Source organism: Heterodontus francisci, chromosome 1 (assembly GCF_036365525.1).
Source record: "Heterodontus francisci isolate sHetFra1 chromosome 1, sHetFra1.hap1, whole genome shotgun sequence".
NCBI lineage: Eukaryota > Metazoa > Chordata > Chondrichthyes > Heterodontiformes > Heterodontidae > Heterodontus > Heterodontus francisci.
In genome coordinates this window covers 94,808,254-94,826,057 of record NC_090371.1, presented here as the reverse complement: position 1 = coordinate 94,826,057, position 17,804 = coordinate 94,808,254, and the positions used below count along the sequence as shown (strand labels likewise).

General features: G+C 44.4%; 1 protein-coding gene across 1 annotated transcript in view; it reads right to left on the bottom strand.

Moving 5' to 3' along the window:
* The window catches only part of LOC137355739 (sodium channel protein 1 brain-like), a 234,690-nt gene that overhangs the window by 209,058 nt on the left and 7,828 nt on the right, over window positions 1–17,804 (bottom strand). Inside the window, exon 2 of the mRNA XM_068021614.1 lies at window positions 5,167–5,314. Within this exon, the coding sequence (XP_067877715.1) occupies window positions 5,167–5,314 (148 nt within the window). The remainder of the gene's footprint in view (window positions 1–5,166; window positions 5,315–17,804) is intronic.

The window sequence follows — 17,804 nt, the reverse complement described above, 5'->3', positions numbered from 1 at the left end:
TCTCTATCCATGCCAATATATTACCCCCAACACTTATCTTGTGTAGTAACCTTTTATGTGGCACCTTATTAAATATCTTTTGGAAATCCTAATAAACTACATCTACTGGTTCCCCTTTATCAACCCTGCTTGTTACATCCTCAAAGAACTCGAATAACTTTGTCAAACACAATTTCCCTTTCATAAAACCATGCTGACTCTGCCTGATTTCATTCTGATTTTCTAAATATCCATCTACTACTTCCTTAATAATGGAATCTAGAATTTTCTCAATGACAGATGTTAGGTTAACTGCAGCGAACTGCAGAAGCCTGCTGAGCATCACCAGGCAACTTGCTGGCAAAGAGGATTTCTATCTCTGGTACATCTGGGTGGAGGAAGAAATGACGGGGTGGCGATCGAAAGAATCATAAAGTCATTTACGTCACAGAAGGAGGCCATTTGGCCCATCAAGTCCATGCCGGCTCTCCACGGATTTATCCAGTCAGCTCACTCCCCCGCTTGATCCCTTTTTCCCTGCAAGTTTATTTCCTTCAATTGGCCATCCAATTTCTTTATAAAGTCATTGATTGTCTCCGCTTCCACCACCCTTGTGGGCAGCGAATTCCAAGTCATTACCACCAGCTGCGTAAAAAAGTTCTTCCTTATGTTCCCCCTTGCATTGCTTACCCCAAACCTGCAATCTAAGTCCCCTAATCCTTGTACCATTAGTTAATGGGAACAGTTTTTCATTGTCTAACCTATCTAAACCTGTCATAATCTTGTACACTTCTATTAAATCTCTCCTCAATCTCTTTTTTTCTAAGGAGAACAGACTCAATTTTTCCAACCTAACATGGTAACTAAAATTCCCCATCCCTGGAAACATTCTGGTAAATCGCCTATGCACCCTTTTAAGGACCCCCACATTCTTCCTAAAGTGTGGGGACCAGAACGGGACACAATACTCCAGTTGGAGCCTAACCAGAGCTTTACAAAGGTTCAGCATAACTTCCCTGCTTTTGTATTCAATGTCTCTATTTATGAAGCCCAAGATCACTTATGCTTTCCTAACCACTCTCTCAACATTTCCTGCTACCTTCAAAGATCGATGCACATGTATCCCCAGGTCCCTCTGTTCCTGCACACTCTTTCGCACTGTGCCATTAAGTATATATTGCCTATCCCAATTCCTTATGCCAAAATACATCATCTTACACTTCTCTGTATTAAATTCCACCTGCCAACTCTCTGCCCATTCTGCTATCCTATCTATGTCCTGGTGCAGGCAGTTTATATGATCTTCACTGTTTCCCACACTTCCAAGTTTGGTATCATCAGCAACTTTTGAGATTCTACCCTGTATTCCAAGATCCAAGTCATTTATAGAGAGCAAAAAAAGCAGTGGTCCCAGCACTGACACTTGGGGAACACCACTATCTACCATCCTCCATTCTGAAAAACAACCATTTACTACGACTAAGCTGTTTTCTGTCCTTAAGCCAATTTTTTAATCCAATTGGACACTGACCCGCCTATTCCATGAGCCTTAATTTTGTTAACCAGCTTTTTATGTGGTACTTTAACAAACATTTTCTTAAAATCCATATAAACAACATCCACCGCATTCTTTTCATCAACCTTCTCTGTTACTTCATCAACAAATTCAATTAGATTAGTCAAACATGATCTGCCTTTTACAAATCCGTGCTGGCTATCCTTAATTAACTCAAACCTCTCCAAGTGTCAGTTGATTTTTTCCCCCTGATTATTGTTTCTAAAACCTCACCCACCACTGATGTTAAACTAACTGGCTTATAGTTGCTAGGACTGTTGTTACATCATTTCTTGAATAAAGGTGTCACATTTGCCACTCATCAATCCTCTGGCACATCCCCCAAGAGGGGAGAAGTATTTAATTGAGAGGGAAGAGGGCGATGCTGGGAGGGGGTGGGGGGCGGGTGGCAGGTGGGGGTTGGTAACAGTCATTAGCACTGCAGTGGAAGAAGGAGGAACACTCCTCCTCTTTCGTGCTCGACATTCAGGTAAGTATACTTTAGAAAACTTCCCATTTTGGTGGTGGCCTCCAAAGGCTGCATTCAGAAGTCTAATCTTGCAAAGGTGGTCTCAAAATTGTACATGCAAAAGGTCTAATGACAGTTATAGGTGCAGGACCGAGGTGCATTTTTTTTTCCTTTATCAATATGATGTACTTCTGCCTGCCATATTTATTTTTTATTCTTTCATGGGATGTGAGTGCCGCTGGCAAGGTCAGCATTTGTTGCCCATCCCTAACTGCCCTTGAGAAGGTGGTGGTGAGCCACCTTCTTGAACCACTACAGTCCATCTGGTGTAGGTACACCCACAGTGCTGTTCGGAAGGAAGCTCCAGGATTTTGACTCAGTGACAGTGAAAGAGCAATGATATTGTTCCAATTCAGGATGATGTGTGACTTGGAGGGAACTTGCAGGTGGTGGAATTCCCATGTGTCTGCTGCCCTTGTCCTCCTAGGTAATAGAGGTTTTGTATTTGGAAGGTGCTGTTGAAGGAGGTGTGGTGAGTTGCTGCAGTGCATCTTGTATATGGTACACTGCTGCCACTGTGTACCGGTGGTGGAGGGAGTGAATGTTGAAGATGGTGGTTGTGGACTGCTTTGTCTTTGACAAAGGACAGGTTTGGGGAGTCAGGAGGTGAGTTACTTGCTGCAAGATGGTTGTGGTTGTTGGAGGTCAATCATCTCAGTCCCACGACATCACTGCAGGAGTTCCTCAGGGCAGTGTCCTAGGCCCAACCATCTTCAACTGCTTCATCAATGACCTTTCCACCATCACATGGTCAGAAGTAGGGATGTTCGCTGATAATTGCACTTTGTTCAGCACCATTCGCAACTCCTCGGATACTGAAGCAGTCCACATCCATATGTAACAAGACCTGGACAACATTCAGACTTGGGCTGATAAGTGGCAACAGTGTACACATCTACAAGATGCACTGCAGCAACTCACCAAGGCTCTGTTGACATCACCTTCCAAACCCGTGACCTCTACCACCTAGAGGCGGTAGTGGCGCAGTGGTTAGCACCGCAGCCTCACAGCTCCAGGGACCCGGGTTCAATTCTGGGTACTGCCTGTGTGGAGTTTGCAAGTTCTCCCTGTGTCTGCGTGGGTTTCCTCCGGGTGCTCCGGTTTCCTCCCACATGCCAAAGACTTGCAGGTTGATAGGTTAATTGGCCATTAGCAATTGCCCCTAGTATAGGTAGGTGGTAGGGAAATATAGGGACATGTGGGGATGTGGTAGGAATATGGAATTAGTGTAGGATTAGTATAAATGGGTGGTTGATGGTCGGCACAGACTCGGTGGGCCGAAGGGCCTGTTTCAGTGCTGTATCTCTAAACTAAAAAAAAACTAGAAGGACAACAACAGCAGTTGCACGGCATTATCACTACCTGCAGGTTCTCCTCCAAGTCACACACCATCCTGACTTATAAATATATTGCTGTTCCTTCACTGTCGCTGGGTCAAAATCCTGGAACACATTCCCTAACAGCACTATGGGTGTACCTACACCACATAGACTGCAGCAGTTCAAGAAAGCAGCTCACCGCCACCTTCTTAAGGGCAATTAGGGATGGGCAATAAATGCTGCGATGCCTACTTCCGGCAAAAGAATTAAAAAAAATTCCCAACCTCTGACCCACTCTTGTAGCTACAGTATTAGTAACCCCCAGGATGTTGATAGTGGGGGATTCAGCAATGGTAATGCTTTTGAATGTCAAGGGAAGATGGTTCTTTCTTGTTGATTCTGTCTTGTTGGAGATGATCATTGTCTGGCACTTGTAGGCACGAATGTTACTTGCCATTTATCAGCCCAAGCCTGAATGTTGTCCAGGTCTTGTGGACACCGACTGATTCAGTATCTGAGGAGTCACGAATGATACTGAACACTCTAAACAACAGCGAGCATCCCCAGTTCTGACCTTACGATGGAGGGAAGGTCAATGATGAACAACTGAAGATGGTTGGGCCTAGGACACTACCCTGAGGAACTCCTGAAGTGATGTCCTGGAGCTGAGATGATTGGCCTCCAACAACTACAACCTCTTTCTCTGTACTAGGTATGACTCTAATCAGTGGGGAATTTCCCCCCTGATTCCAACTGACTTCAATTTCACTAGGGCTCCTTACTGCCACACTTGATTAAATGCTGCCTTGATGTCAAGGGTTGTCACTCTCACCTCACCTCTTGAATTCAGCTGTTTTGTTCATGTTTGGACCAAGGCTATAATGAGATCTGGAATTGAGTAGTCCTGGCAGAATTCAAACTGAGCACTGGCGAGCAGGTTATTGCTGTGCCTCTTGACATCACTATCGATGAAACCTCTCATCATTTTGCTGATGATTGAGAGTAGACTGATGGGGCAGTAATTGGCTGGATTGGATTTGTCCTGCTTTTTGTGCACAGGACATACCTAGGGAATTTTCCACATTGTCAAGCAAATGCCAGTGTTGTAGCTGTACTGGAACAGCTTGGCTAGGGTCACAGCTAGTTCTGGAGCATAAGTCTTCAGGACTACAGATGCAATATTGTCAGGGACCATAGCCTTTGCTGTATCCAGTACCTTCAGCCATTTCTTGATATCACGTGGAGTGAATCGAATTGGCTGAAGACTGGTATCTATGATGCTGGGACCCTCAGGAGGAGGCGGAGATGGATCATCCACTCGGTACTTCTGGTGAATATGGTTTCAAATGTTCAGCCTTGTCTTTTGCATTGATGAGCTGGGCTCCCCCATCAATGAGGATGGGGATGTTTGTGGAACCTCCTCCTCTGATTAGTTGTTTAATTGTCCACCATCATTCACGACTGGTTATGGCAGGACTGCAAAGCTTAGATCTGATCCGTTGGTTATGGGATCGCTTAGCTCTGTCTATCGCATGCTGCTTCCATTGTTTAGCATGCATGTAGTCCTGTGTTGTAGCTTTGCCAGGTTGGCACCACATTTTGAGGTATCCCTAGTGCTGCTCAAGCACACATTTTGTGCCGGTCAAGCATGGAGATGCTATTGAATGTCTAGGCCACTGCCTTTGTTATTATAAAGTTTTATTGCACAGAGGCAGTGTTTTTGTGAACTTTTTGAAATTGCATAACCTACTAGAGTACAAAAAGTCAAAATAGTTTGAACAAACCACTTAATGAAAAAGGATATTGATGCGTCATTGCTCGAAGAGCCATCTTTCTCACTGGATGATTATATGCAAACAAAAAGAGAGACTTCTGGCAGCTGAAACGAAACAAGTACTGGGCATTGAATCTTGTGGCTAGCACACAGAAGGTCTGAGAAGATAAAAAATAAAAATGAGAAGAAACTTTCACAGCTGTCCAGCATTAGTAGTACATTTTTGGCAGATGATAAAAAGGATTAAGCAAACATTTCTGATACTGCAATAAATTATCAGTAGAATATCCCATGACTGAATTTCACGTTAAACATATGTTTTTAAATCTTTATAATTTACAGTCCATTTATATGAGAACATACATCTTATATTAGACTCATACATGTGAAATATAATTAGACCCCAATAACTGTTGCTGTCAGAATTTCTTTAGATGTACAGCTACTTGTACAGTTGGGGAGAAGTCAGATAAGTCAACGCCAGTAAACTATCAAATATGACTAGGGTTCTTTCTCTGGTATACTTTTTAAAAGAATGCTCAGTTGTGTTTGTTGGTGTCTTATACAAAATATGATGATTGAAGTGTGACAGTTGCATTTCAGACCTTTTATATACAGATTTAAATAACTGTATAAATGGTTTTGGGGAAGGAGGAGGCAAGAAGAAACAAATAAAAATACTTGCATCTTTAGCAAATATTATAAATTCACCACAGTAGATGAGACCAATATATATCTTATATAAATAACAGAATAAAACGTTTTGGAGAGGGAAGAGCAAACAAAGTTACTTGCATCCTAAGTAAATTTCTAAAGCAATAAGTAACTAGCATTACAAATATTATTTCCATGAATCCTGTATCTTTCAGTACCAGCAAAATGTATAATAATCTTTTGTGTTATATTGAGGCAGCTGCAAGATTGCAGTAAACATCTGGAATGGTGGATGCATAATCCCTGTAATCATTTAAGAAATAATTAGATGTCACAATGGGGGAACTGTAGAGTCTTTATGGATAGATGAATCGGCCAAATGGTAATCATCTACAATTATCTGGTAATCAGATTGTCACCATACGCACTAAGGAAGATTTATTAAGTTCAATAACAATCTCACTGTGATGCTGACATGCAACAAGCTTGTTAAGTCTTGGCATGATGAATATAGGTGAGAGGGTGACAATGTTTTTGGGATAATATACCACTGAACATCAGTGTTAACTTCAATGTAGCATCACCAATTACTTTGATGACGAAGCAGTAAGAAAAGGATGCTTGTATTTTATTACAGCAATTTTACTCAATTTGAATTCTTTCTAGCACACATTTTTGATCAGAGTGAGAACAAAATGACAATTGTATTTAGAAATACTGGCTGGAAATTTACGCCCCAGCGGGAGCAGGCTGGAGGCGGGGGAGGGGCATAAAATTGAGTGGGAGAATGGGGGGTGGGGGGGGGCGGTCATTCCTGTCAGCTTTCCACCCCTACTGCAATTTTACAAGGGTTTACGGAAGTGACAAGGCCTGCCCGCTCCAGGCCAATTAAGGCCCTTAAGTGGCCAATTAATTGCTACTTAAGGGCCTCCTCCCGCCGCCACTGCACAGGTGGCTCAGCAACTCAGGAGGTTTCCCAATAAAACCTGGCAGCCTCCTTGCAGGCTCTGGGGTGGGGGCCTTCTGATCGGGCACCCTGTGCCCCACTGAGGACTCCCCATGGCACAAGCCACCCCTGCTGGAGCACAGCCCCCCTCTCCCGACAATTGGCTGGCCCCACCGTGGCCCCACCCACTTAATTCAATTCCGGGGCCTCCTCTGTTGCTGCTCCTCTCACTGGGTGCAGTCCCAGCAGAGGCCACCGCTCTTGGTGGCGCTGCTGTGACTGGAGCTGCTGGCTCGCTGATTGGCTGGCAGCTCTTGGAGGTGGGACTTCCTGCCTCAGAGGGACAGAAGTTGTGCCTGAGGCTAAGTAAGGGCCTGGGCCATGTAAATCATGGTGTGGCTTCCAGGCCCAGCGAAGGTGGGCTCGCCCCTGAATTTTTGGCTAGTAGTCGGGGCGTTCACTGTGACGTAAAATTCCGGCCACCATCAGTCCTGAAAATCAGGCACAGGTATACCAGGTCCAACAGCCTTGTTAAGCCTTTACAATATATGTTTGCGTATTAGTACTCATTCTGAAATGGCTGTATAAGGCCAAGCCTGAAGCATTAGGGACATTGTCTCATTAACCATCCATGAGAAGAGATTAAGAAATATCGGAACAAAATACTGCAGATGCTGGAAATCTGAAATACAACAGAAAATGTTGGAAATACTCAGCAGATCTGGCAGCAGCTGTTGAGAGAGAAACAGAGTTAACATTTCAGGTCACTCAACTTTCATCAAAACTGGGAAAAGTTAGAGATGTAGTAAGTTTTTAAGGAAGTACAGGCAATGAAAGGGGAGGGAGGAACAAAACAGGAAGATCTATGATAGGGTGGAAAGCAGGAGAGATTAAATGACAAAAGGGATGATGATGCAACAAAAAAGGGTTGCGGCAATGGGACAAGTAAAGAAACAAAAGATGGGTCTAGATGAGGTGCTAAAAATCATGAACAGCTCCTGTCCGAAAACAAAACACAAAATGAAGTAAGAAAAAAGAAAAAAATGGATGCAGACGGTACGGTCTGAAATTGTTAAACTCAAATGTTGAATCCAGAAGACTATAAAGTGCCTAACTGAAAGTTAAAGTTCTGTTCCTCGAGCTTACGTTGAGTTTCAAGGTCATGCTTGCGGCCTGAGCAGCGTTGTTCCGCAATATGATCTCACAATCTGCCTTTGGTCTCCCCAATGTAGAGCAGACTGCAGTATACTCAGTATATATGGAGAAAAAATATGCAGGGCTACGGAGAAAAGGCAGGGGAGTGGGACTAGGTGAGTTGTTCTTGCAGAGAGCTGGCAAGGAGAGGACAGGCCGAATGGCCTCCTTCTGTGCTGAAAGCATTCTCTATTCTAAATTGAAAGAAGTACACATAAATTGCTGAGGACATGTGAAAAGATCTGCTATGCGGGGGGAAGAATCCTGGTCAAAAAAGTGGGCTTAGCGGTAAAGGTAATGGAAGAAGAGCTCAGCATCATGTCAAGCTCAAAATTCATTGAGTTGGGGGCATAACAGAATGAAGCTGAGGCCTTTACTGAGGACAGATCATTCAGGATTGGAATGGGGAAAGTCAGAGGGTGTCATGCAGAACATGGCAAGGGGTGAGATAAAAAGGGATGGGGTCAGAGAAAAATGAAGTGGAAGAAATATAGTATGTATATCGTAAATCTGTCAAACTATCTGTAGGGAATTGCTATGAATAGGCTTGTGTTGTGAATGTACTGGGAAGAGATACAGGAAGGCCATAACTAATACTCAGGGTTTCTCATTAGTGAGTGAACGCTCTTTTTGCACAGTCTAGTTGAACAGAGATTAACCATAGTTAGAATGTGTTGACACAATGGTATTATATCAGGATGACATAATTAAATATATAAAAAAAACAGATACTAGAGCTCCTTGGGGACTTTTAGGCTGGGATCTTACTGACATGCAGTGAGTCCCGACGTTGGGACCAAATGCAGATCCTGAGCCCACACAGGTGGATGACGGGACCACGACGGCAACCTTACTGGCAACGGCCTCTTAATTGGCTCCCGCCAGGCCCACTATCTATTTAAAGACGGCGGGATGGCGGGAGCCAATCAGAGAGCCACCAGCTCTGCAGCCTCAGCAGCGCCACTTAGAGAGGTGGGGAGAAGGAGAGGGCGCCTGCATCTTGAGGCACCCTTGAAGGGCCAGTAGGAGATTTATTGATGCTGCAGGACCAGGCAGGCAGGTCCTGGCGTTTGGAGGAGTGAACATTGTAGCAGTGGCATTGGGAACGTGGGGCAGCGATTGCCGCTGAGGATACCCTCCCTGGAAACTGCTGGGAGGCTGTCTTGATGCAGCTGGCAGACTCCCCACATGGCGAGGTGCCGCTCTGACGCTAGCAAAATGCAGGCAGCCTGGTAAAATGACCGTCCTTTGGCCAATTCATTGGCTTAATTGGCGCCCACCTCCGGTTGGCGAGTGGCCAAGCTGCTGCCCATCTCGGATGGGCTGGTAAAGCTAAGGTAAGAAGGTAAGGACTACACACTTTAGATTTAGGAGTTCTGGTTATGTGATTTATATTGTTATAATTGGTACTTAAATCTCATAAACTGCATATAAGGGGTATGTTTTATTATCATTAATTTGATTTAATAAAAAGTATTACCCAGATGTTTCAGTGTTACCTAGTTCTTTCACTTCTATTAGAGGTGAAGTATGTATGACAATCCCCTATAATACATCTATACCTAAGGATAATAGAGGTATCTGGCAACATCCTATATAAAACCAACACCAACCAGAAAGAACTTGTATTTATAATGTGCCTTTTACAACTTCAGGATATTCCAAAGTACTTCACAGCCAATGCACTGAAGTGTACTCAACAACAAGTTGTGGCACTCTCATTTTTGTTAACAGTCTATTAGGTAAGGGAGCATTGGAATAGTTGAGTCCAGAGGTATCAAAGACATAGATGAGGGTTTCTGTAGCAGATGAGCTGAGTTAGGGTTGGAGACAGGCCATGTTAAGGAAGTTGAAGTAGAAGGTCTTGGTGATGGAGAGTATATGGGATCAGAAGCTCAGCCCAGGGTCAAATAAGATGCCAAGTTTACCTCAAGAAAATTACCATGTAAAATGTACTTCATAGTTTTGTTTCTTTTACTTAATCTATTACTTTACACTTATTGCTTGTGAATTACATTTATCACCCCTTTACCCATTGACCTAGCCTGTCCAAATTGCTTTGAATTATCACAGATTGCTTAACATTATCAGTCCGCAAACAATTTATCATCCACAATGTACATACTCGGCACAACGTATTGTACTGAAAGTCATTTATAAAAATTATAAACAACAGAAGCCACAACACTGGAACTCCAACAGTTTCCAGTTTGATCCCTTTCCATGCACAATTCCAGTCTAATATTCCACTGTTTGTTATGTTGGACAGTGCCAAAAACCTTTCTGAAATCCAGGTAGATAGCATCCAGTGTCTCACCCCAATTTTCCTTAAAAATTCCAGTAAATTAGTCAAACATTACATGCTCTTTCTGAACCACTGCTAACTCTCCCTGATCAACCTCGTGCACTTCCAGGTGATTTCTTCTGGTATCCCTCACCAAAGTCTCGAACTCTTCCTTCACAATTGAGTTGATAGTCCTTATTATCTGTTCATCCTCTTTTCCATCTTAAAATGAACAACTTTATGATCAGTAGACCCTCAAATGTTTGCTTATTTCTGCTGGCTTATTACTTCATCCTGATTAGACAGCAGAAAATCAAATACAGCATTCCTTTTGTGGATTCCTTCCCCTCCTGTTTAGGAAAGTATTTAAATAAACTCCTACGTGTGTATAGACGACCCCAACTGTAATTCCCTATATGTTAGGAAAATTTAAATTTCCCCATGATTACAACTGGAGTATTGGCACTGTTTTGATGACCTCCCACAGAAATATTATTTTTGTTTTATTTGTTGTGGTGTGTAACACTATTGTCTAGACCCGAAAAGACTTTGTGCCAAGCCTCCATTTTCTTTTCCTCAGCAATGCATAAACTTTCCCTGAAAAACAGTACCACCCTGTCTATTCCTTTCCTTTGTTCTTTATAATTTATTCTTTATTCTCCCTGGAGCAAATCTATTTCTGCAGATCTGCTCATTGCTGATCTACATCTATTTGTGTAGTCATGGATACATTATAAGAATGATTATGATGTTTGGATGGTTTTAAGCTACTGTACAGGCATGAGAAATAGACACTAGACATCCTCTTCTTATACTAAACATATCATACTCAATATCAGACAGCTTATTTTTTAAAGGAAGAATTCAAGTGCCGATAGTAGGTTATACAACCAAATAACTAAGTGTAATTTTTAACCTGCCCGATTGTTAATAAGTGAGGTGGCATCCAACTACTCTCTTCTTTAGCTCAGCATCTGTTTGTCATATCCTTCTATCGGTAAAATTCCTTTGTTCCTTTCATGTAGTGCACCATGTAATTTGAGAAATTTAGCAGGGCAGGTTAAGATTGAGCACCAGAATATTTTGCTTCTGTGTTCAGGACTGAAAGTGATGCTAAGGTGTGCCAGATAAGGGTGCTCCTAACATTGATTCCATAGAAGTAAATGTTGAAATGACCTTAACTAGGATTAAAGTAAAAGTTAATTGGGCTGTTGGACCTATTGCCATTTATCCGCAGGGTGCTAAAGACAATAAGAGAAGTAGTATGTGAGCCATTCGTTTGTGTATTTAAGGATGGGACTATTTCCAAATGGACAGGATGGAAGCTCTCATGAGTCCGATATTTAGGGAGCAGAAACTCAAACCCCCAGAATTACATAGGACATCAGATTTTCTTTTTATTCATTCATGGGATGTAAGCATTGCTGGCAAGGCCAACATTTGTTGCCATCTCTTACTTCCCTTGAGAAAGTGGTGATGATGGCCTTCTTGAACTGCTGCTGTCCATGTGATGTAAGTACACCCACAGTGCTATTAAGAAGGGAGTTCCAGGTTTTTGTCCCAATGACAGTGTAGGAATGTTGATATAGTTCCAGGTCAGGATGGTGTGTGACTTGGAAGGGAACTTGCAAGTGGCGGTGTTCCCATGCTTCTGCTGCACTTGTTCCCTCAGGGGGTACAGGTCATGGGTTTGGAAGGTGCTATCTTAGGAGCATTGGCAAGTTGTTGCAATGCAGGTTGTAGATGGTACACACTACTGCCATTGTGCGGTGGTAGTGGAGGGAGTAAACGTTTATGGTGGTGGATGGGGTACCAATCAAGTGTGCTGCTTTGTCCTGGATAGTCATAGAGTTGTACAGCATAGAAATAGGCCCTTTGGCCCACCCATTATAGACCATAATGCCTATCTATACTAATCCCACCTGCCTGCATTAATTCCATATCCCTCTATGCCTTGCTCATTCAAGTACCTGTCCAGATGCCTCTTAAATGTCGCTACTGTTCCTGCCTCCACCACCTCCTCAGGCAGCTCATTCCAGATACCCACTATTCTTTGTGTGAAAAATTTACCCCTTTGATCCCCTTTAAACCTCCTCCCTCTCACCTTAAATCTATGCCCTCTAGTTTTAGTCACCCCTACCATGGGAAACAGACTCTGGCTATCTACCCTATCTATGCCTCTCATAATTTTATATACCTCTATCATGTCCCCTCTCAACCTCCTTCGCTCCAGGAAAAACCGACCCAGCCTATCCAATCTCTCTTTATAACTCAAGCCCTCCAAACCAGGCAACATCCTCATGAATCTTTTCTGCACCCTCTCTAGCTTAATCACATCTTTCCTGTAGTGCGGCGACCAGAACTGTACACAGTACTCCAAATGCGGCCTAACCAACGTTATGTACAACTGTAACATGACGTCCCAACTCTTGTACTCAATGCCTCGGTCGATGAAGGCAAGCATGCCATATGCCTTCTTCACCACCCTGTCTACCTGTGTTGCCACTTTCAGGGAACTATGTACTTGTACCCCAAGGTCTCTCTGCTCAACAACACTCCCCAGGGCCCTGCCATTCACTGTATATGTCTTGCCCTGGTTTAACTTCACAAAATGCATCACTTCACACTTGTCTGTGTTAAATTCCATTTGCCACTCCCTTGCCCACTTTCCCTGTTGTAACCTTAGACAACCTTCTTCACTGTCCACTATACCACCAATTTTGGTGTCATCTGCAAACTTACTAATCATGCCCCTTATATTCACATCCAAGTCATTAATATATATGACAAATAACAGAGGGCCCAGCACCGATCCCTGCGGCACACCACTGGTCACTGGCCTCCAATTTGAAAAACAACCCTTCACTACCACCCTCTGCCTCTTATCACCAAGCCAATTTTGTATCCAATTTGCTAGCTCACCCTGGATCCCATGTGTTCGAACCTTCTGGACCAGCCTACCATGCGGGACCTTGTCAAAGGCCTTGCTAAAGTCCATGTAGACAACGTCCATCGCCCTGCCCTCGTCAATCCTCTTGGTCACCTCCTTGAAAAACGCAATCAAATTCGTAAGACATGATTTCCCATGCACAAAGCCATGCTGACTATCCCTAATCAGACCATGCCTTTCCAGATGCATATAAATCCTATCTCTCAGAATCCCTTCCAGTAACTTTCCCACCACTGATGTAAGGCTCACCGGCCTGTAGTTCCCTGGTTTATCCCTGCTGCCCTTCTTAAATAAAGGCACAACATTAGCTATCCTCCAGTCTTCCGGTACCTCACCCGTGGCTAACGATGATACAAAAATCTCTGCCAGGGCCCCAGCAATCTCCTCCCTTGCTTCCCATAGCATCCTAGGATACACCTGGTCAGGCCTTGGGGATTTATCCACCTTAATGCGCTTCAAAACCTCCAACACCTCCTCCTTTGTAATGTTGATATGCTCCAGGATATCAGCGTTCCATCCCTTGAACTCACTAGCTTCCATGACCTTCTCCACGGTAAATACGGATGAGAAATATTCATTTAAGACCTCGCCCATTTCCCATGACTCCACACATAGATTGCCACACTGATCCTTAAGGGGACCTACTTTCTCCCTAGCCACCCTTTTACTCTTAATATACTTATAGAATCTTTTAGTATTCTCCTTTATCTTATCTGCCAGGGAAATCTCATGGCCCCTTTTCGCCCTCCTACTTTCCTTCTTAAGTGTAGTCCTACATCCCCTATACTCCTCGAGGGACTCGCTCGATCCCAGCTGCCTATACCTGACATATGCCTCCTTCTTTGTCCTGACCAGACCCTCAATATCCCTCGTCAACCAAGGATCCCTAAACTTGCCAGCCTTGCCCTTCCATCTAACAGGAACATGCCAGCCCTGAACTCTTCCTATCTCACTTTTAAAAGCCTCCCACTTGCCAGACGTCCCTTTATCCGTAAACAGCTTCTCCCATTCAACGTTTGAGAGTTCCTGTCTGATGCCATCGAAATTAGCCTTCCCCCAATTTAGGACTTCAACCTGAGGACCAGTCCTATCCTTTTCCATAACTATCTTGAAGCTAATAGAGTTATGGTTACTGGTCCCAAAGTGCTCCCCCACTGACACATCAACCATCTGCGCATCCTCATTTCCTAAGAGGAGGTCGAGTGGAGCCCCTTCTCTAGTAGGGCCATCCACTGCTTTAGAAAACTATCCTGGACACACTTAACAAATTCTTCCCCATCTGATCCCTTAGCACTAAGGCAATATTAGGGAAGTTAAAATCACCTACTATTACAAAGAACAAAGAACAGTACAGCACAGGAACAGGCCATTCGGCCCTCCAAGCCTGCGCCGATCTTGATGCCTGCCTAAACTAACACCTTCTGCACTTCCGGGGCCCATATCCCTCTATTCCCTTCCTATTCATATATTTGTCAAGATGTCTCTTAAACGTCGCTATCGTATCTGCTTCCACCACCTCCCCTGGCAGCAAGTTCCAGGCACTCACCACCCTCTGTGTAAAAAACTTGCCCCGCACATCCCCTCTAAACTTTGCCCCTCGCACCTTAAACCTATGTCCCCTAGTAACTGACTCTTCCACCCTGGGAAAACGCTTCTGACTATCCACTCTGTCCATGCCACTCATAACTTTGTAAATCTCTATCATGTCGCCCCTCCACCTCCGTCATTCCAGTGAAAACAATCCAAGTTTTTCCAACCTCTCCTCATAGCTAATGCCCTCCAGACCAGGCAACATCCTGGTAAACCTCCTCTGTACCCTCTCTAAAGCCTCCACGTCCTTCTGGTAGTGTGGCGACCAGAATTGCACGCAATATTCTAAGTGTGGCCTAACTAAACTTCTGTACAGCTGCAGCATGACTTGCCAATTTTTATACTCTATGCCCCGACCGATGAAGGCAAGCATGCCGTATGCCTTCTTGACTACCTTATCCACCTGCGTTGCCACTTTCAGTGACCTGTGGACCTGTACGCCCAGATCTCTCTGCCTGTCAATACTCCTAAGGGTTCTGCCATTTACTGTATACCTCCCACCTGCATTAGACCTTTCAAAATGCATTACCTCACATTTGTCCGGATTAAACTCCATCTGCCATTTCTCCGCCCAAGTCTCCAACTGATCTATATCCTCTGACAATCCTCATCATTATCCGCAACTCCACCAACCTTTGTGTCGTCCGCAAACTTACTAATCAGACCAGCTACATTTTCCTCCAAATCATTTATATATACTACAAACAGCAAAGGTCCCAGCAATGATCCCTGCGGAACACCACTAGTCACATCCCTCCATTCAGAAAAAAACCCATCCACTGATACCCTCTGTCTTCTATGACCGAGCCAGTTCTGTATCCATCTTGCCAGCTCATCTCTGATCCCGTGTGACTTCACCTTTTGTGGCAGTCTGCCATGCGGGACCTTGTCAAAGGCTTTACTAAAGTCCATATAGATAACATCCACTGCCCTTCCTTCATCAATCATCTTCCTTCCTTCCTCAATCAAATTAGTAATTACAACCCTATAATTCCTACACCTATCTGTGATTTCCCTACATATATGCTCCTCCACTTCCCTCTGACTATTGGGGGGCCTATAGTATAATCCCATCAAAGTGATCACCCATTTCATATTTCTAAGTTCTACCCATATGGCCTCGCTGGACAGTCCCCCCGGGATATCCTCTCTAAGTACTGCCGTGATGTCCTCCCTAATCAGTAGTGCAACTTACCCTCCTCAACCACGTTTCCGTAATAGCTATAATATCACAATCCCATGTACCGATCCATGCTCCGAGTTCATCTGCCTTACCTGTAAGGCTTCTTGTATTAAAGTAAATGCAGTTTAGCCTACCAGACCTTCCACGCTCCCTGTCCTGCCCCTGCCCTGCCTGCCTACTGGACTTGCATTTGCCTCAACTATCTCATCTGAGAGACTACTACTTTGGGTCCCACCCTCCCGAGTAGTGCTAGCAAACATCCCCACAAGGATATTGGTCCCCTCCAGTTTAGATGCAACCTGTCCTTCTTGTACAGGTCACCTCTGCACCAGAAGAGATCCCAATGATCCAAGTAGCTGAAGCCCTCCCGCCTACACCAGCTTTTCAGCCACACATTCATTTGCCTAATCCTCCTATTCCTACCCTCACTAGCACGTGGCACAGGGAGTAATCCTGAGATTACAACCCGAGAGGTCCTGCTTTTTAACCTTCTGCCTAACTCCCTATATTCACTTTGCAGGACCTCATCTCTTTTCCTGCCTATGTCATTAGTACCAATATGGACCACGACCTCTGGCTGCTCACCCTACCCTTTTAGAATGTCAAGCAGCCGCTCCAAGACATCCTTGACCCTAGCACCAGGGAAGCAACATACCATCCTGGAGTCTCGTTTGTGGCCACAGAAACGCCTATCTGCACCCCTTACGATAGAATCCCCTATCACTATAGCTTTTCCAACCCTTTTCCTCCCCTGCTGTGCAGCAGAGCCCTCCGTGGTGCCATGAACTTGGCTGTTGCTGCTTTCCAATGGGAGGTCAACCCCCCCAACAGTATACAAAGAGGTATATCTGTTTGAGAGGGGGATGGCCACAGGGGACTCCTGCACTACCTACCTGTGCCTACTACTCCGTCTGGTGGTCACCCATCTCTTTTCTGCCTGTGCAGCCATTACCTGCGGTGTGACCACCTCACTAAATGTGCTATCCACGACTTCCTCAGCATCGCGGATGCTCCAAAGTGAATCCACCCGCAGCTCCAGCTCCATAATGCGGGTAGCCAGTAGCTGCAGATGGATACAATTCCTGCACACATGGTCATCAGGAACACTGGAAACATCCCTGATTTCCCATATAGCGCAGGAGGAGCATATCACGGGGCTGAGCTCTCCTGCCATGACTTACCCTTAGGTTAATTAGTTACTCCCTTAATTAAAAAATACTAATTATACTAGGTGCCTTGTTCTACCCACTCCAATCTAAAGTCCTTCAAAAAAAACACTTTAGTAGTACTCACCTTATCACCAAGGGTTTTATTTTCAATAAAAAAACTTACCCCTTTTATTTTAAGATATTCTAACAGCTGCTACTCACCAACCAATCACCTTGCAGCTCTCCTGTGATGTCACTGTTGGCTTTTTTTTTTCAAAACTCAGGCGTGCTGTCGCTGCTCTTTTTCAACACCGCCGGTCTCACTCAGTCTCCTTCTTTCCCGCTGTCACTGCTCTTATTAAACACTGCTGGTCTCACTCAGTCTCCTTCTTTCCTGCTGTCGCTGCTCTTTTTAAACACCGCCGGTCTCACTCCGTCTCACTCAGTGTCGAGTTTCTTGAGTGTTGTTGGAACTGCACTCATCCAGGCCAGTGGAGAGAGTATTCCATCATACTCCTGACTTGTGCCTTGTAGATGGTGAACAGGCACTGGGGAGACAGGACATGAGTTATTCGCTGCAGAATTCCCAGCCTCTGATTTGTTCTTGTAGCCACAGTATTTATGTGTCTGGTCCAGTTCAGTTTCTTGTCAATGGTAACCCCCAGGATGTTGACGGTGCAGAATTCAGTGACGGTAATC